The sequence below is a fragment of the Bison bison genome, unplaced genomic scaffold, assembly GCF_000754665.1.
Source record: "Bison bison bison isolate TAMUID 2011002044 unplaced genomic scaffold, Bison_UMD1.0 scf7180017864383, whole genome shotgun sequence".
NCBI classification, from domain to species: Eukaryota; Metazoa; Chordata; class Mammalia; order Artiodactyla; family Bovidae; genus Bison; species Bison bison.
This window is the reverse complement of record NW_011494955.1, coordinates 7,857,132-7,877,934: the sequence shown is the minus strand read 5'-3', so window position 1 is coordinate 7,877,934 and position 20,803 is coordinate 7,857,132. Positions and strand designations below refer to the sequence as shown.

Sequence of the window (20,803 nt, the reverse complement as noted above, 5' to 3'; positions counted from 1 at the left end):
TTCTCTTTTAAGGCAGGAGGACTTCTTAAGATTTATTCCATTCCAGGTAATCAGCAGGTTATCTGATTCTCAACTTGGGGGTGGGAGACCTGATTCCCTAGTCAGAGAAGACCTTCCCTGAATATCAATATCGCTAGGGAGAGGATGAGGGGGAGCCTGGGGTAGTTTAATGGATCCCGCAAGGCCTGATGGGTAACGACAGCATGTTAATTTGAGAAATAAACTGCTGCAACAGCAGCCTGAGAAGGGAAAGGAGGGAGTCGGTTGGGGGGGTGGGGGGACCTTCTCTCTTGCCACACAGAGACATATGTTAAAGGAGAAGATTAAACTATGCAAATGGAGCCCACGACAGTTAAGGGAGAAGATTTCCCATTACCCAGCACTGTCAGCCTTCACTCTGGAGGTCAGAGCCGGGACATTCTGTGAGTGGGGAGACTGGCTTTGCTCAGGCCTCCCTGTAGCCCTACAATTTGCTGGTGGGCTCTCTCTGCACCTCGATGACTTGAGGCTTTCTATGATTAACTCAGAAGCCTCTTTCTGGTACCACTGGCACCAAAGAGGACAGAGGTTCCTGCAAATAAGTACTTCCTGATGGAGAGGTGCTGTCCTCAGTTTCCTGAGACTTTAAAAGACAAGGAAGACAAGCCTCTGCCTCAGATGATTGGATTCACTCCCCCAGGAAGAAGCAGCCAACCTCAAAGTCCTTTATCATTTTAGAACCATCAATATTCAAGTTCCCTTTATTTCATCTTTGATTTTAAAAGTATGTATTAAATGTCCACTCTGTGCAGACTATATGAGATGCTAGGTATCAGGTAAGGGACAGAAACACCTTCCTTCTGCTTCCCGTCCTTGAGATAAGGACAATTTGAAAGGGAAGGAGACAGTTACATGTATTCTACCAGCCCCAGCCCTTTAGATCATTGAGGAGGTTTGGTCCTGGCGGATGAGTGGATGGGGGCTGTGGGGAACAAACAGTCCTACTTACCCTTAATGCCACCCGGTGTACCACTTGCTGGGGATCGCTCTCTAGGATCACCCTGAAGAGACATAGAAAAGACCACTGTTCACTCTGTCCTGAAGGACCAACTTACTGTGGGGGAACTCTGGTCACACAGCCCCCTTGCCTCAGGACAGGGGCAGTGGCCCCACCCATCACCCCAGATCCAGGGAGGCCCGGGGAGGGCAGAGAACTCACCCTCCATCTACGATTTCATCCACAGCCAAGAAGAGCCCCTCCATGTTCTCCAGCAGAGCTCGCTTTTCTACATTTTTCCTGAGTCCCCAAGAGAAGAGAAAACCCAGCCTGGGTGTGAAAAGGATCCTAGGACATGGTCTGAGTTGTGGGAGCCTCAGCTAGACCAATCTATGTCTCCACTAAGCACACAAAGAAGTGAATAAGAACTTTCTGGCTAACCCATCCTAACACCCTTCCTACACTTCTTTGCCGAGTAAGGATCAGGAATGCCAAGAAAGAGATTCAAAATATACATACAGTCAATTTCTGCCTATTCGAGGGCTGATTTCCAGAGCTATGCTTTCTTTCCTATCTGCTATGATGCTGCTTACAACATTGCTCATGAACACTGACATCAGTGTGTGGAAAAAAGGAAATCCACAGAGCTAACACTCAATTTGGAGGTGGCAGGAGGTGAGGAGGGGCTGAGTGCAAACTCTATTTGCACTCAAGCTCTGACAAGCCTTCTAAGACTCTCCTTGCTCCCTCCCCTCCCCTGGCCTCCTTCCCCAGCTCTGCTCAGGCCTTGAAAAGAAGCCCAACTAGGGGGCTGGGAACCGCCAGGGCCCAGCATCCACCAGCCTCAGATCCGGTGGTTGGTGAACATGGCCAGTCACATCCGTCAGTTTGACTCTTTCACTAGATCACTGAAATGAAGCCTATTCATTCACCTGGCTGAGAAATAAATCATCCCCTTCCTGAGGAAATCTGAGCCATTCACCCTGCTGATTTTGTGGGGCTGAGAGCGCCTGCTGTTCTGCTCCGTCTGGATGGATGTCTGTACTGGGCTCACTGGGGAGCCCTGGATGTTTTCAGGAAAAGTATCTTATATCTCTTCTACGGCCCATCTACGTGGGGAGTAGAGGATGGCGGGGAGGTAGATGGGGAGGAGAGGGTAAAAGGCACATTCTTCCTGTTCTATAGAAGGAACAACTAAGGGCCGCATATGAAAAATTAGGAGTGGTGCCTCCATTCCCGAGGTGCTGATGTCGTATCCGGGACACTTCCCTTTCTCTATCTTGAATGTAAAGAATGAAGCCCAGGAGAACACTGTGAGGTGCTTGGAGCTCCGACAGAGCCACAGCAGGATGTGACAGCAGACACAGGGGCAAAGATTCTGCTCCCTCCCAATCCTTTCTCTCAGGAGAATTATTCCACAGGAGTAACACACTCCCCCATCCAGTCCTCCCCATCAGTGTAAATTACTCTGAAATAATAAGCCCAATTTCTCAAGGTAAATCAACTCCTTGCAGCCTCTGTTGAGCCCCCACAAATCCCTGGGCCCGAAGAAGAGCAACTTTCTCTCCCAAACAGATGTCAAGAATGGCCTGCTCACCTCAGCATCTGGCTCAATGAGTCGAAGAGGCAGTTCAGAACAGTCATGAGCATCAGCTATTTGGAGACAGAAGAAGCAGAAGGATAAAGTTCAAGGCCCCGAAAGCTGCTACCTGAAAACAAAACCCTCTAACTCATTAAGGATCAAAAGACACAGGCTTTCACAAAAGACCAGCAGCATATGGTGGAAGTGAGAGTAAAACAGGAAGAAGACAAAAATAAATTCTGCTTCATGATCTTGTAATTTGAGGTCTCTCTTTGACCAGACTGTTCAAACAACTTTCCTGTCAGTCTTCTGCGTGTATTTCCCAACTGTATATGTGTTACCCTATGTCTTAGAAAAATCATTAACCAAGCAATAGCTTAAGTCAGTTGTGCAGACAGCACGGACTTTGGAGTCAGACAGATCTGGACGTGAATCCTCGCTGAAGCATTTCTAGATGTGTGACCCTGGGAAAGTTATCAGGTTGAACCACATGAAACAGCCACATATGTAGTCCAACAGTGGTCAAATGTAAGTAATTTCATACAGTTCCTCAAGGTTTAGTTTAATCATCTATAAAACGAGGGCACTAGTGCCCAAAACTCACAGAGGTGCTACAAGGTTTAAATAACAATGCATTCTACAAAGCACTTACAGTGATAAGAATTCAGTAAGAACTGGTTTTCTCAAACTGTGACTTTTGCCTCAAATTATGTGGGGGCTTATTTTTACTTATCTACTCTCCTTAAAAGTTGTGACCTGAGGTAAATAGTTTTTCCTACATATGGGAAGAGGTTAGGGCTATACCCAGTCTTCAAAGAGCCACTCAGAATATATGGCTTCAATATGACCCGGAATATTGCCTAATTGGCCCAAACTCAGTCAGGTGTGGCTCATTCACAGGTGAACCCTGATCACAACTCAGAAATCCATCTTAAAAACACTAGGCAGGGAAGGCCATTGATAATGTATGTTAGTGTGTTATCAAAAATAGACGGTGTGTCCTAGGCGGACACAGAGAGAAAGCTGGGAAAGCTTGCGTTCCAGGTTGATTTAGTTGCTCGGCCATGTTTGTGAGGCTGACATGGATCTCGGACAACTTCATTAGCCAGTCAGAAGCCAAAGGCACACGGCAGTCCTTGGGCCCAGAACCAGTCACAAGGGCCTGCCAGCGGTTCAGGAGGTGAGAGCAGAGATGGCAGAGTGTGGGGATTCTCACCTCATTTTCATAGGAGCTGCCGATCACATAGAAATAGAGATCGATACTGCTTTTGTATACCACTGTCAGGCCTTCCAAGAGGGCAATTTCACCTGTGGGGATGGGTGGGGGGAACAAAGGTGGAAACAGTAGGTGGTCTGAGACTTGCAAGTAGGGTAGAGGGAGTTACCATGAATTAGTATTCAGCTATGTGGGGCTGAGAGAAGGTGGGTCTTAATGACCCCCACAAAGACCAAAGTTGACCTGCTTTTTATTTTCAGGTGATAGCAGAAGAAGGCAAGTATAAATGGGGGAGTCTAAGCATCTCCTTCTCTAACTGCTCCCCGCCCCTACTACCCTTATTTCCCTCCTTGTATATGAGACAGGATACTAGTCGATCCTTCGGAGGTGAAAATGCAGAGCGGTCACCTTTACAGACTTCCATTTACCTGCCCTAATGGATGCGGTACAATAAGCAGAGCTGCAGTTAAATTTGTCAAGTGAGGCTCATAAATCCAGGGACTAGACAGGTAGCTAACAGCCAACCTTCTAGCGCGGTATTCCCGCGTGAGGTACACTCACCTCCCCATTACATTTCTGAAGAGTTTATTATATGAGGGGAGGAGGAAAAAAAGAGAAAAAGGAGGCAGAGTCATTTCATCCTTCCTCCACAGTCCCATTGCTGCCCGCTTCCCGCTGTGGCTCCCCCCGGCCACCCACCACGGGGAGTAGGGAAAGGAAAACGACCTACTGTCAGTCCGATGGGTCTTGTTGAAAATGTTCTTCTCAAAGGCCTTTTGCTCCTTGACACTGGGGTAGGTGTCGTCATAGTACTGGTCAGAGGGAAGGAGACGGGTTGGGCTGTTAGAGCTGGAAGCCCAGGATGATTAGTGACTGTTTTGCCCTGGGTCTTGGATTGCTCCCCTTCAAGGGATGGGGTGAAGAGAAATACTGACAGGAAGAAGGGAGAACCACAGAGGTAGGGAATGGGCAGTGAGTAATCGGATAGAAAACAAATTTTTTAAGGACCCTGCTCTAAGCCACCCTACCTCATGGTTCCCAGGTTGGAAGGGCAAAAGGCCTAGAAGCCCTGTGAGGAGGCTCTGCCCCATCTGTACGCCAGGGCAGCAGCCCTGAGGCCATCCCAGGCGCCACCCCAGGTCAGGGAGCACTGCTAGAGAACACAGAAGGCACCAGCCCTCACTCACTGAGCAAGGCTGAGGAATTGGGAAGGGCTGCAATACCCTCCTCTGTAGAAGGACAAGCTCTGCCTAGGCTCTCGGCTCTCTGGTATTTTAGCTTCCTTTCCAGCAAACTCAAAGAAGCGGGAGGCAAGCTAGCACACCATGGAGCCCACTCCCAAGCTCTCCCTGGCACGGGGGCGGAGACACAGGCTGCTAAATCGCTCTGCTCTTTAGGGGCTAATCCGTCGCAGTCAGCTGAAGACCTATGACAGGTCTGGCATTTAGTAACTGGATAACTGTTTCAAAAGGTGTCCTGCATAGTTACATCCAATTACAGGGAGGAACAGCTGGTGAATTCTAAACTAATCTCTACCTGCTGATTGATTTATGCGATGCTTGCCCGGAGTTAATACACCAGGGACAGAAAAAATTTCTCTAGGAGGGGGAGAATATGGAGGGAGAGGAGAGGGGTGTCCTTCCTCTTCTCTTTCAATGGATTCAAAGTTAGAAACATCGGACCGGGAAAGTCAGGAAGTAGCAAGCTTGGTAGTGACTGTGGATGTAGGGCTGGAACCGTGGAACTGCACGAGAATTCCCTGGAAAAACTCAGGCAGGATGATGGGGTAGAAGGGAAAGGGACAGGGGTGATGGGCCTTTGTAAGAAGCAGGCTGCTTCTTACATCCATACACTTCTTTGTTCAGAAACCAAGCTCCAAAGCTTTTCTCTCTTCTGATGTTGATGACAAAGTCTAAGGATGGGCAGGTAGGGAAGCAGGGCAACTAACAGACAGGAGCAGTTTATGTTTTATCTGGAGTAGTCAGATAGAAGAATTCTCAAAATTATTTGTGGATGAATAGGAGTGAATGGGGCCAGTCCCAAGATCCAAAACTCTGTCTTGCTTCTCAACTAATCTGAAAGGGAATCTCACCTTGGCAAAAAGTCGATCTCCATCATTGTCCAGAATCAGGATGGCTTTGACGGTATACAGGGAGGGTTCCTGAAGAGATATGAACATAGCTTCAGTCCTGAAGGCTCTTGCCACCACTCACAAACCAGATACCTTCTCTTAATCCTACTGGGGCTGCAATGGGTTACAGAGATGCCTCTGTATGTCCCCTATCCCAACCTGGTTAGACTTTGACATTTCCCACTGAGAATGACTGAGCAACAAATGAACTGAATTGAGGGAGGGGACTTTTCAACAAAGGACCCAGAGCAGCGCCAGAGAAACAATTTCTATGAGCCAGACTCACAGAGGGCTTAATCAAAGTAGGTCATGCTGTTATTTCCAAATATTATGCTATAGTTATTTTCCAAATTACTCTCCCTCCTCCCTGGTCTCCTATGCACAGGTGGGTATGGAATGTGACCAGATTAATTAATAAGCACTGCACGGGGCTATAGGAAAACAGGGTTGAATGCCCTAGTGTACTTGGAAGTTGCTGCAGTGGCGATGCAGAGGCATAAAGCAAGCCCTCCCTAAACCACCCACTCACTGAGCAGAGGGGAAGGAGCAGGCATGCGCACACGTACACACTCACACACAGACACAACAGTTCTGAATGCAGCCCAGGGAGACATCCATCTTCTAAGACTTCTCCGAGGATCCCAACTCCTCTACTATACCCTTACCACCACCACTTAACTTGCCAAAACAAAAACCAATCTGAATTTGGGGTTGTTAAGAAGCAGTAAGAAGAGGCTCCATCTAAGAAACACTGTGAAACCTGCAGATAAGGAGCAGGAGAGGAGTGGTCCTTCACCACCAAGAATCAACCTTTGAGGAAACTGGCTCTCATAAAGAAATGAGGGACTTCCCTGGTGGCCCAGTGGTTAAGACTCCATGCTTCCACTGTAGAGGGCATGGGTTTGTCCCGGGTTGGGAAACTAAGATTCTGCATGCCACACGGCACGGCCACAAAAAAAAAAAAAGAAAGAAAGAAATCAAGAATTTCAGCCTTAATGGTTACACTCAAACTCAAAGCATGTCACTTTGTAAAAGCTCCTCCACTTCTGCAACTTCCAGGGAACCAACTAACACGAAAGGAGAAGAAGGGAAGGGAGATAGCGGTACATGTATGAAAGTGTTTGCAGGCTCAGAGTCCTTGACAATCAATGTTACTTACCATACATATTCTTCCCCTGTGCTATGAGACAAGGCTGATGCTTTGCTACCTCCATTTCCTGATCCTACTTAGGAAACCCACAGCTCTCACAGGGCCAAACATATTCTCTATTCTCCAAGCATACATTTAACAAACACCCAAAGGTGAGGAGGAAAGAATCGCTGCCAAGGATCTGTAGCTTCTACCAAGGTAAACTATCCTATGAGGCGCCAGGCGGTTTATGGTTCCAAGCAAAGAACCAACCTGAGCTCAAGGAGTTAAGAAGGAGAGGAAAGGGAACCCAGTATTTTGAGAACAGAATGATGAAGAATGTAAGCTTTCCCCCACTTGGATTCTTGAGGACAGAAAATTTTGTTTCATTCACTGATTTATTACAAGTGTCCAGAATAATACACGTACTAAATTCTCAATATTTATTGAATGATTATGAGAATAAATGAAGTTTGAGAGTAAGGTAAAAATTTATTGATGCAATAAGCATCTAGGGGATTTCTCTTATAATTAGGCTTCCTCATACAGGTAGATTTTCTGGTGTGGCCCTTTTGGGTGACATTACTACCAATTCATCCTCCTCTGACGAACACTCCTTAGAAATGCCCATGCTATACACATTACTTTCTGGAATACTCTCTCAAACTGAGGGACTCTGTCTAGAAGAAGGAAGTCCTCTAGAGTCTCATCTAAAAGGTCACAAATACAGCAGCTTTCCCAACTCCTAATTCCCCACAGAATGATCTTCCCATAAGCAGGCTCAATTCTGTAGAAACCTGGATCCTTGATTCACCAACAGGGAGACACTCAGGGATTCTTTCCTTAATGAAGGAAAAGAAGTCCATCCGGAAGGGAATTCAGAAGAAATCATTTTCCCCACAGCCTCTTCCCTGGAAATCCTTGGCTCTGTTCAGGCTATCTGCAACCTTAGAGAGCTTCCCAATGGCTTAAACGGGCATTGATCTGGCACAGGTAACTCGTGCTTGCAGCCGCAGGGTCTGGCATCTCTAGAAAGAACGGGATCCCAAAGCAGAGGAAAACGGTTACGGCCACCAGCCAAGTCGGAGAGCCAGACAATCCTCTGTGGCCAACAGGGAAAGAGAGTGCCTAAAACAACTGGCAAAGAGGGGACAGATGCCTGGGTCCTGCTCCCGGCTCTTTTCACTGGCTTCCTAGAAGGCGCCATCAAGGAAACCCCCAAAATAGAAACATGAGTCTTCCTGGGAAGGATAAAAGACAGGGCAAAGGCAGGGGAAGGAGAAGACCAGATGTGACTGTAAGTCTGAAAGGGCTAAGAAGGCACTAGAGAAAAGGCTGGTCATTTCAAACTTCCAAAGGAATGACCACTCTAAATAAAGCCGAGAACTTGGCCAGAGCTTCCACGCTGCTTTAGTTCTCCACTCGGCTACAGCCAGCCCGGCAGCTTCTCCTTTACTTCTCCTGCCACCTCCTGACTACAGCTGGTTCCACTTCAGCCTGGTGCCTTTCCCTCTCAGGACTGTGTGTGTGTGGGTGGGGAGGGGGTGGGCAGGGGAGGGCCTGAAGTTCCTCTCATATCATAAAACCAGGCTGTTTAAAGGGCCCAGAAGCCATTACTGATAATGTAATTTCATTTTAAGTTTTTTGCAAAGGGCAAGTTTATAAACAACTCCCAGCTACTGAGAAGCAGCATTCCTGGACAATGGACTAGGCCTGACCTTGTTAACACATTAAATGCTGATTATTGAGAAAGACCCTACATGCTTAGGGACACATTCAAAGGATTTTTAAAGGCCTGTTCTTCCCTCCCACTCCCAAATGGGTAGCTGCTAGAAAGCTTTCGAGACAAAGTTCTGTGATGCACTGACTTTCAGAGAGCCACAGCCTGAGTGTATAACAGAACTTCACCTCAAATGCTAACAGTGACTGGAAATGATATACAGGCAGATTGGTCTGTGGGAGGTTGGGTGGCTCAGATTTTCATGTCCCTTTTTATTATCAAGAAAACTAGACTGTACTCCTCAGGAGAGCTGAAACAACACTGAACAAGCGAGACTGCTACAAACAAGTCTTTGATCTCAATCAGAGGCTTCTGAAGCTTGGTGAAAAACAACATGGTACCCCCTACCCCAGCACACAGAGGACTAAAAGGGAAGAGTCACTCCTAGTGCTGCCCCCTGTGGGTCTTCAGGTGACCTGCAGCCTCCTCAGAACTATAATTATTAGCAAAAATATTCAAAAGGCAGCACTGGAGAAAAGCTCTTATCCGTGTGTCTTTTAAGTCAAACTATAAGAAATGGGCCCTGAAAAAGCATGGAATTAAGTCTGTTCACAATGTACAGTAAAAGGATACTCTGGGATAAGATTGTGATATGCCACCAGAAGAGGACCAGGGTAGTGTTTGGAGCAGGCACAGGATATTTGGGGATTATGACTATTTTATTTGATCTTTGGTGGGGGCGGGGGGAGAAGGCAGAAGGGAGGGAGCCAAGAAGACTTTGCGGAGTTAGAGGATGAGATCCACAAAGCTGAAAGGACATAAGTAAAAAATCTGGTTGAGATTTCTAGAAAGTTCTTCATTCTCTACTTATAAAGAAATCTTTATGGCCATGCCAGAAAGTAGTGCCCTGGCTTGAAAATAGGTCTCAATCAACTAGAAACAAGATGCTCTTTCCTTAAATCTATTTTATAAAGTAAAACCAAGGCTATAAAAAAACTAGGAGAAATTTCTAGATACCACTCCAGCTCCACATGGCTGAGCAGGTATTTTGCTCCCTGATTCTGTGCCAATTTCTAAAATGAAAAGCTCCTGTAGGTTTGAAGGCTCCAGTTTGCCAGCCACAAGCCTAGGGACTTCAGATGAGAAGAACTAGCTAAAGGTTTTAGCCAGAGAAAAACCATTTTCACATCCTACCCAAGGGTTTACTTAGATTCAGACAACACAGCTCAGGAAAGAAGAGGAGCCACAGGTACCACAGAACATTCCCCAGCCGACATGAGACCAAATGTTGGTTATTAAGAGGAAAGTGAACCCAAGTGTCAGGAAGGAAGAACTGATGGTAGGAAGAGCCACCCGGAAAGACTCTTCGGATCTGACACAGAAACAAAACAGAAAACCATGGTCACCGGAAGTCTGCCACTACAAGAAAAAATGTTTCGATAACCTGATGAAATCCATGGACCTTGTGACCAGGAAAACACACATTCACAAATTTTTATGAGTTCAAGGAGTTCATAGACCTAGATTTAGAATTACATGAGATTCTCTCTGCAGACAGAAAAATGGTGTGGAGAGGGGAGAAAAAAAGGATAAATGAGTGATACTTTTGTAAACCAGCCCCTCGCCTCTACCGGGCACCGAATAATGACTTCAATGAACATGTGTGTGGCCTTCATAAATAAATGATTGAGAAAACTAACACAGCCAGCAGGGGGAGCTAAGGTCAGCACCACACCCCTCCAGCTTTCAGTGAGTAAATCCAGCAGCTCTGAGACAGGCAGGACAAAGATAATCAGATCCCAAACTCTTCAGGAATGCAGTTTCAGGTCCTTTCTTAAAATTCTGAAAGCCCATCTGCCAGAGAATTTTTTGCACAGAGGTTACACAGTCCCTAATTCTTCAGCTATTCTGGAAATGGAAGAATTACAAAAATGAGAGTCAAAGCGAGGAGTACTGCTATGAAGAGATGAACTGACAAGCAGAAACAGAGTACTCCCCAGGTGTGAAATATCTGAACCCTGAGAGCAACATTAGAACTTCCTGCTTGCCCCGTTGGATAATCCAAGAGCCCTCATTTAAATATCACATAGCAAAGGGAAAACTCAAATGGGGCTAGATCTATTTCTGATGAGTCCTTAGTCATGATTTGTATCGTGATTTATTCCCCCCACTCGTGTGCTCCTGAAAACAAAAAGCTAGTCTCTGAAAGACTGAACTGACAGCCTCTGTGTTCATCTTTCAAGCTACTTGCTCCCCCAAATCAACCCTGAGACAGAACTGCTATCTTCTCCCCTAGTTTCAGCCTCCCTCTAAAATCTACACAAATAAAAGAAGCTAGAGAAAATTGGTAGACAGAATTATCCAGGCCAAATGGCTGTGGATGGGGATACCTACTTTAATAGTGGGAAATTTTAAAAGCCAAGTAAGGAGACCAAGGTTTCATCTGCAGCATGTAAGACTTAGATTACACAACAGCAAAGACTTCCTGAAGAGATGGGGGTGGTCAAACATCAGAAAAGGTGATAGGCTTGGGAGTCTAAGAACAGAACTCCTCTAATAATCTGATCTGAGAGAAAGCATAAACTGTGTAGAATCAGCAGAGGGAGATATGAGGCTCTGGCCAGTACGGGTATCTCAACATGTGCATGGACTCAACCTCCCAATCCATCTTCATCAAAGCTGTCCATGGGCACGCTGCCTTCCATCTTCCTAATTACTCTATCATAAGTGGGTAGGTAGGCACTGATTCTTTATCCCTGTTCCATCCTTTATTTGCTTCTCAGTTTTCTTGTCAGTATCCTGACTCTAACCAAGTCACGTTGACGGAGTAAAGCAAGAAAACAGTAGCAAGTATCTAGCTGAAAAAGAGACCCTAAATCTGCCACTAGGTTCCCTCAAATATCTGGATAATTGCATTCATCCTCCCAAGGAAGACCTGGCTTCTCAGGGGTCTGGCTTTCTTCACATGGAGGCCCCCTCCTCCTCCTTTGACCATGTGACAGCTCCCCTAGACCTCTGATATAATTTATACCTTGCCAGGGACCAACTCTTTCCCACCACTGTGAAGGAGAGGGAAAAAATATATATAAATACGTCGGAAATCTATAACGAGGTCTTCTTGGAGGGCAAGACATGGGGAGAGTTAGAAGCAGCGTCAATTGCTCTTTGGGGGTTTTAGTTCAAGCCGAGGTCTGCTTCCAGCAATCAACCATTAAAACAAGCCGGCCAGAGTAACAGCACAGTTTATTCTGATCATTTAATTTGAAGTGTCAATAAATTAAACTTCAATCAATTAAACTAGGTGTGCAATAACCCAGATGGACACCCCGACACCAACATAATCACAATAAAAATTTTTATGGCTGCCAGGGACCTCACCGGGGGCAGTGCTGGCACTGCTCACGCCCTAGCTGAGAAATATATCTCCACAGTGCAGGAATGAGGAGATTGCTTCTCCTAACGAAATGGACCAGCCAGGCACCGGCAAGGACGCAGCTGGGAGAGGGGCACAGGGGACTGCCAGAAATGAGATGGGAGTGCTTTGGGGGCTTAATGTAATTGATACCTTTGCCCAGAGCAGGGGAAGGGGGCATTTAGGCCAAGTACCTCTACTGTTAGTGCCAAAAGAATTTAACAAAAGCCCCATTAAGATGATTCAGGAAGCGAAGGCCATAGAGCAATATCAGCCTTTAAAAGTCATTGATGTGTTCTGCATAGTTTCTTCCTCCAATATATACGCATACTCCTGTGTGCACTCTGGATTCCCTGATTACTGAATGAGGCTTAGAATTCAGGATCTGGTCATTGTTTTAGGATAGAAATTTACAAAGGGGAGAGAAAGAATAGAATTAAGAAGTCTAGTCCATAAAGCACTGGAAAAGCTCTAAGAAAGTGAATCCAGAGAGGACTAAGAAAAATGAAACCTATGAGGAAGATTTAAAGATCTGGACTGCTAGAGTAATTCAGTTTTGATGAAAAAAAGGGTAAAAGAGGGAAGGAGGAAGGGGATACGTCATTATCTTTAAGATTCCAGAGGTTATTAATGGAGAATGGTGACCTGCAGAGATACCTCTCCATTCACAACAGAGAACCAACAGAAAAGAGCAGGAAAGAGGAAGGTGTGTCCAGGCCAGGAGCATTAATATCAAGCACTAGGAATGGAAGATGAAAGGGTCTCTTTCCGTAGAAAAGAACCTGAGAAAGATTAGACAAATGTGCTTGAAAGGTAGGAACGGACCACTTAATTCAAGAAAGAAACGTGACCCATTGTAAAGTACATAAATGAAGGGAACGTATTAGCATCACTGACTCAATGGACCTGTTGTCGTTGCTGTTCAGTCCCTCAGTCGTCTCCAACTCTTTGCAGTCCCACGGACTGTAGCATGCTAGACTTGTGTGTCCTTCACTATCTTCCAGAGTTTGCTCAAGCTCTTGTCTATTGAGTCGGTAATGCCATCCAACCATCTCATCTACTGTCGTCCCCTTTGCCTCCTGCCTTCAATCTTTCCCAGCATCAGGGTCTTTCCAATGAGTTGGCTCTTCATATCAGGTGGCCAAAGTACTAGAGCTTCAGCTTCAGCATCAGTCCTTTCAGTGAATATTCAGGGTTGATATCTTTTAGAATTGTCTGGTTTAATCTCCTTGCTCTCCAAGGGACTCTCAAGAGTCTTCTCCAGCACCACAGTTCAAAGGCATCAATTCTTTGGCACTCAGCCTTTTTTACTGTCCAGCTCTCACATCTGTATGTGACTCCTGGAGAAACCATAGCTTTGACTATATAGACCTTTGTCGGCAAAGTAATGTCTCTGCTTTTTAATACACTGTCTAGGGTTTTCATAGCTTTTCTTCCAAGGGGTAAGCTTCTTTTAATTTCATGGCTGCGGTCACCATCTGCAGTGATTTTGGAGCCCAAGAAAACAAAGTCTGTCACTGTTTCCATTGTTTCCCTATCTATTTGCCATGAAGTGACGGGACTAGATGCCACAACCTTCGTTTTTTGAATGTTGAGTTTTAAGCCAATGGACCTGAGTTTGAGCAAACTCCAGGAGATAGTGAAGGACAGTGAAGCCTGGTGTGCTGCAGTCCAAGGGGTCACAGAGTTGGACACAACTTAGCGACTAGACAACAACAACAATTGGTATTTAGAAATTTCCATAATCAGATCAAATTTCAAATGATGGTTCTTTTTGACACCTCCCCCCACTTTACTTACCCTTCTCCTTAGTATCCTATGGCTATGTGTCTTGTAAAGGTGAGGATTGAATACACTTTGATCAGATTTTCCCAGAGGGCCAGTCAAACCAGGAAACAAACATGTGAGAGGAAGTAGCCTAAAAGAACTTTAGAAGAGGTCTGCCTTCTCTAAGAAGCAGTTTGTTAAATACTGGTAGCTCAAACGGTAAAGAATCTGCCTGCAATGCAAGAGACCTAGGTTCAATCCTTGGGTCAGGAAAATCCCCTAGAGAAGGGCATGGCAACCCACTCCAGTATTCTTGCCTGGAGAATTCCATGGACAGAGGAGCTTGGCAGGATACAGTCCACGGGGTCACAAAAAGTCAGACACAACTGAGTGACTAATACTTTCACTTTCACCCAGATACAATCAACACTTTAGCTCAGTAGGAAGCTCAGGTAAAAGTCCAGGGAATTCCTTATACTTTTCACAATGAAGATGGTGACCCAAGAATTAGAAGATGCCACTGAGCAGACAGAGAAAGGGATGAGATAAAAAGAACAGTGAGAAAGGGTGATTCTGAATCAGATGGAGCTGTATTTTGTGGATCAGAATGTGAGGGTAGTGAGAAGAGAAAAATTTAGGGAATACCACCTGATTCTCAACCAGGGTTCCACATCTGAAACACTGAATACTGAAAATTATTTAATACTATTTTTTTACTCCTCCCAAAGATAGTATTTAAAACTAGTGACACTGTGTATATAGAGAAGTTGATTCATTACATACAATGATGTCTTAGGGCATCAGGGCTTAATTCTCCCCTGGAACTCCAGTTGAGAAGGGCTGGAATGGTGAGAAAGATACATAAGTTCTTAATTGGGGGCCCAAAATATATTGAAAATAGTAAAGAGCACACACATTTAAAAATGTTGGGAAGCACAGACAAAGAGGAAAGAAATTACTAATATGATATTCTAAGAACTCTGGTGACCAAATCCAGCCATCTCATCCTCTGTCGTCCCCTTCTCCTCCTGCCTCCAATCCCTCCAAGCATCAGAGTCTTTTCCAATGAGTCAACTCTTCGCATGAGGTGGCCAGAAAGTGAAGAGGAACTAAAAAGCCTCTTGATGAAAGTGAAACAGGAGAGTGAAAAAGTTGGCTTAAAGCTCAACATTCAGAAAACTAAGATCATGGCATCTGGTCCCATCACTTCATGGCAAATAGATGGGAAACAGTGGAAACATGTCAGACTTTATTTTGGGGGGCTCCAAAATCACTGCAGATGGTGACTGCAGCCATGAAATTAAAAGACGCTTACTCCTTGGAAGGAAAGTTATGACCAACCTAGATAGCATATTCAAAAGCAGAGACATTACTTTGCCAACAAAGGTCCATCTAGTTAAGACTGGTTTTTCCAGTGGTCACTTATGGATGTGAGAATTGGACTGTGAAGAAAGCTGAGCACTGAAGAATTGATACTTTTAAACTGTGGTGTTGGAGAAGACTCTTGAGAGTCCCTTGGACTGCAAGGAGATCCAACCAGTCCATCCTAAAGGAGATCAGTCCTGGGTGTTCACTGGAAGGACTGATGCTGAAGCTGAAACTCCAATCCTTTGGCCACCTCATGCGAAGAGTTGACTCACTGGAAAAGACCCTGATGCTGGGAGGGATTGAGGGCAGGAGAAGGGGACGACAGAGGATGAGATGGCTGGATGGCATCACCGACTCGATGGACATGAGTTTGGGTAAACTCTGGGAGTTGGTGATGGACAGGGAGGCCTGGCGTGCTGCGATTCATGGGGTTGCAAAGAGTCGGACACGACTGAGCGACTGAACTGAATCCCTATATTTGCCATTTTGAAAGAGGGATATTGAAACCTGTTACTCTCTCTAACCCGATGAGGATTTGGAAGTGTACATGTGAAGAGCTGAAGGGGGGTAAAAAAGGCAAAAAATGAACATAGAGTTTATTCAATTAAGGAAGAAGCTGGGAGTTAAATTCCTATACATTACACATACATATATATGTTAACAACCCCACGTTTGAAACGGGTGGGGCACTTTTGAGAGAAATGCTCAGTTCTAAAGAAGAGGTAATAGTATTTTATTTTTTAACAAGCAAAAAGGATTATATGGACAGGGGATGTAACACGCCTCTTTAGTCACCAAAGTTCTTACATAACCAGAGAAGAGTTGGCATCCCAGATCCTACAGCAGTAAGAATTCCCAAAATTTAAATGAACCGGAAAAAAGAGAACAGAATAAGAAGTCTGAAAAAACATTCCACAATCCAACACTAACTCTTATCAGGTATTCCAGAACTCTAATGGAATACTGATTCCTTATGACGACAAAATCTACATAGTAGGAAATCGAAGAAGAAATAGTTTTAAGGTCTACGACAGGGAATTATCAACGGAGAGTTGCACTGTGACAAGTTGTTTGTGATGACAAACACCTGCACTCTATTCTTACAATTTGAGGCGAGTTTGGAGATTTGGGGGAACTCAAATCACAGTATCATCCACAATGCGCATAATCAGAGAGAATCTGAAGGACCCCAATGCAGTACGCTTATGATCCTATGTGTCCTAAGGACTCCATGTGCTCCCTTCAACTTTCCACCAACTCTGCCCTATCCCCGGCACAGCTTCCTACTCTAAACCGAGGCTTTAGCTCCGGCACTAGGCCACAGGCTTATTCCAGGGACCTGCAAAACGTTCGGACCCCGAGGATTACCCGGAACTCCCCTTTCTACCCCCTCCCACTCAGACTGAACCCCGACTCCCGGCCCCCCTGGACATTGCAGCATCTCGGCTGCCCCTCCAGCTCCTACCAAGATCAGCGCCTCCATCTTGCCCCGCAGCTGGTGCCGACGTGGAGCCACAGAGGCAACGCCGCCTCTGATTGGCCCTACGCCCTCATTAGATCCCGCCTAGAATGAAGGTTATTGGACGCCCAAATGTCATCTATTATTTTATTGGCCAATCAGTGTACTAGTTTGCCTAGCGGAAGCAAGGTGTCCAGCCAGAAGGCGCAGGTATTTGATTGTCAGTTTAAACATTCAATAAAACAACAAAACCTCACGGCTGAATGGAGCGGGAAGGTCAGAGGGGCGGGGTTGTTTCCATGGGGAACAGAGGAAGCGATTATTAATTTTCAATTGGCCTGGCGGAGGGCACGTGATATCGTCGGCCGGATTTAGTAACTTTAATTCGCACTCTCTTTAGGGGGCGCTGTGTCTCTTTGGCCCTTAACACTGGCAGGTCTTGATGTAATCCTACCGGAATCTTCATTCCGGAGCCTCCATTGGGTCCCCGATGTCCACGGTTGCTTTGGCAATCACTACTAGCTCTTCCTTCAGATTCCCTCAGATCACTTCAGTATACACAAAGTCTGCACAGTCATAAAGTAAAGCCACAAGACGACCAGCGTGTTACTTTGATAAAAGAAGGCCGCTAGAGGTTGATTGCTAACAGTAACAATCTACCCTAGGTGGAGTCCCAGACTTTGCTTGATCCAGAGAAGGACAAGAAGCTAGTGAGTTTTCTAAAAGCAGATTTTCTTTGGCCCGCCGTGAAACGGGCTTTGAGAGCTTTGGATACTGAGGGACACGGGGATAAAGGGTCCAGGATAAGGAACGATGTAGGGAACAGGGTATGCGGTTTTCCAGTAGGGACAAGCCGTTGCAAAATGAGAAAAGAGAAGTTTACTGTATGCAGAGATTTCACAATAGGGAGGGATTTTGATGAAGTTTAGCTTTCCTCACCCTTCAATTTCTTGGTCCCTGACGTTTCTTAGGTCAGGGACACTTTTATTTGCCTTATATGTGTGTTAGTCGCTAGTTGAGTCCAACTATTTGCAACCCCATGGGCTGTAACCCACCAGGCTTCTTTGTCTATGGAATTCTCCAGGCAACAATACTGGAGTGAGTAGCCATTCCCTTCTCTGAGGAATCTTCCTGGCCCAGGGATGGAACCTGGGTTTCCTGCATTATACTCGAATTCTTTACCATCTGAACTACCAGGGAAGCCCTTATTGCCTTATATTGTCCCTCAAAGGTTTTTGTGGGTTTGGTTTTTTAAAATTCATCTCTAACAGTTATGTCTTTAGTAGCTCTCCAAAAAGAGTATCCAAACCCAGGAGTTTTTCTAAAAATTTCAGAGCAGAATCAGAGTGCCTAAGAGGAAAGTATGCTGCTGCTGTTAAGTCGCTTCAGTCATGTCAGACTCTGGGCGACCGCATAGACAGCAGCCCACCAGGCTCCCCTGTCCCTGGGATTCTCCAGGCAAGAACACTGGAGTGGGTTTCCATTTCCTTCTCCAAGAGAAAAGTATAGAGCAATACAAAACAAACTACAGAGCTAACATATGCTATGAAGGAAGGTGTCTGATTTTCTGGTAATGTCCCAGGTGACAAGCCCCAAATCTGGGAGAAGCAAAGGTTTAGCCTTTATCTATTTCCATGTGGAGTCATTCAAACATTTAGCGTTGTGCCTGAAATCACAAGATAGTCTTTGGCTTGGCAGTTTAATGATATTACTAACATTTACTGACTATGTACCAGGTACATCTACATCTTTAACTATGTTATTTAATATATTTTTAAAAAAACGTATAAAGTAGATGGTTACTACTCCCATTTTACAGATGAGAGAAGTGGAGCTCGGAGCAGTTAAGTAATTTACTTAAGGCCATAGAACTATTAATTGGTAGCCATACATTTGATCAGGGGCTTCCCTGATGGCTTAGTGGTACAGAGTCTGCCTGCAATGCAGGAGTAACGGGTTCAATCCCTAGGTCAGGAAGATCCCCTGGAGAAGGAAATGGAAACCTACTCCAGAATTCTTGCCTGGGACATCCCATGGACAGAGGAGCCTTGTGGGCTACAGTTCATGGGGTCGCAAAGAGATGGACACAAATGAGTGACTAAACAGTGCATTCGAGCACAGGGGGTCTGGTTCTAAAACCGTGTTCTTATCCACGATCCACTCCTCTGACCTGTGATACAGCCTTTCTTGTAGCCTAGTCCTACCTAAAGTAGCCTATACCAGTGCCAGATGTTCTCTAGGGACCAAGAGGAAAAATATGTGATGTGGTTGGTTTGTGGGAGGTGGCTGACTCCTCTTTCTTTGTGGAGTAACTGACAAATTTTAACAGTTAGACATTGTTGCAGAAAATGGCTGATTCTTAGCTCTCCAGCCTCTTGAGTAACTGTGCTGCAGAGGGAAGACACCTACCTGGCTGGATGCGAGTCATTAGTTCTCGTCAGTGACTTTGTCTTAATAAAGTCCTTGTATCATCTCTGGACTATAGCTGCCACTTTGTAAAATGGCTCAGACCAGAGCTTTTTAGGGTCCAACGTAGTGTTAAAGTTCTATGGTCATAGAACTTCGTGGTCATTGCTGTTCCTGCTTCCTCTCCTCTTTACCTGGAAAACCTTTAAGAACTAATCAAATGGAAAATGCATGTTGCCCGCCCCCACACTCTGTCTATATATATGCATATAAAATCATGTATGCTGCTGCTGCTAAGTCGCTTCAGTCGTGTCCGACTCTGTGTGACCCCATAGATGGCAGCCTACGAGGCTCCCCCATCCCTGGGATTCTCCAGGCAAGAACACTGGAGTGGATTGCCACTTCCTTCTCCAATGCATGAAAAAGTGAAAGTGAAGTCACTCAGTCCTGTCCGACCCTCAGCGACCCCATGGACTGCAGCCTTCCAGGCTCCTCCGTCCATGGGATTTTCCAGGCAAGAGTACTGGAGTGGGGTGCCATTGCTCCATGTTTTCTAGGTGTCCTAAAATGTGTGGGTGCTATTTTAAAAGGAGAAAAGTAAGCTATTGTATGTTTTTAAAGGGCAAAATCAACATCCTCTCCCCACATAGCCTTGCATGATATTCCTAGGTGAAGCTGGACACTTCCTCCTTGCCGCCATCCTTGGCTCTGGTCATAGTCATGTTGTAATGCATGCGTGTGTGTGTGTGTGTGTGTGTGTGTGTGTGTGTGTGTATGTTAGTCGCTCAGTGAGTCCAACTCTTTGCGACCCATGGACTGTAGCCTGCCAGGCCACTTTGTCCATGGAACCAGTTCTCTAGTCAAGAGTAACTGGAGTGGGTTGACATTCCCTTCTTCAGGGGATTGTCCCAACTCAGGATTGAACCTCGGTCTTTGGCATTGCAGAGAGATTCTTTACCATTTGTGCCACCAGGGAAGCCCCCATATTGTAATACATCAATCTTACTCACCAGACTTGCCATCTAAGGCAGTGGTTTGTCCCATTCATTTTGTTTCCTTAGCATCTAGTCTTCAAATGGTAAATATTCCGTGTTTACCGAATAGAATGAATATTTGTGAAAATGCAAAAAACAAGGTTGAATAAGCAAGGTCAAAGGGGAGTTTACAATTAAATGCTGCTGGAAGAAGCACAAGCTGAAATCAAGATTGCCAGGAAAAATATCAATAACCTCAGATATGCAGATGAAACCACCCTTATGGCAGAAATTGAAGAAAAACTAAAGAGCCTCTTGATGAAAGTGAAAGAAGAGAGTGAAAAAGTTGGCTTAAAGCTCAACATTCAGAAAACGAAGACCATGGCATCTGATCCCATCACTTCATGGCAAATAGATGGGGAAACAGTGGAAACAGTGACTGACTTTATATTTTTGGGCTCCAAAATCACTGCAGATGGTGACTGCAGCCATGAAATTAAAAGACGCTTACTCCTTGGAAGGAAAGCTATGAACAACCTAGATAGCATATTAAAAAGCAGAGACATTACCTTGCCAACAAAAGTCCGTCTAGTCAAGACTATGGTTTTTCTAGTAGTCATGTATGGATGTGAGAGTTGGACTATAAAGAAAGCTGAGCACCTG

The 20,803-nt window shown here is 45.4% G+C and overlaps 1 protein-coding gene across 2 annotated transcripts in view; it reads right to left on the bottom strand.

Annotated features, from left to right (window-relative positions):
• The window catches only part of COPZ1 (coatomer protein complex, subunit zeta 1), a 19,429-nt gene extending 2,592 nt beyond the window's left edge, over positions 1 to 16,837 (bottom strand). For both annotated transcript variants that reach the window (XM_010857981.1, XM_010857980.1), the window contains exons 1-7: positions 16,767 to 16,837; positions 5,867 to 5,935; positions 4,505 to 4,586; positions 3,775 to 3,866; positions 2,574 to 2,629; positions 1,199 to 1,276; positions 989 to 1,040 (exon numbers count right to left, since the gene is read on the bottom strand). In XM_010857981.1, coding sequence (XP_010856283.1) covers positions 989 to 1,040; positions 1,199 to 1,276; positions 2,574 to 2,629; positions 3,775 to 3,866; positions 4,505 to 4,586; positions 5,867 to 5,935; positions 16,767 to 16,784 — 447 coding nt within the window. In that variant the 5' untranslated portion in view covers positions 16,785 to 16,837. The remainder of the gene's footprint in view (positions 1 to 988; positions 1,041 to 1,198; positions 1,277 to 2,573; positions 2,630 to 3,774; positions 3,867 to 4,504; positions 4,587 to 5,866; positions 5,936 to 16,766) is intronic.
• Positions 16,838 to 20,803: the final 3,966 nt, after the last annotated feature.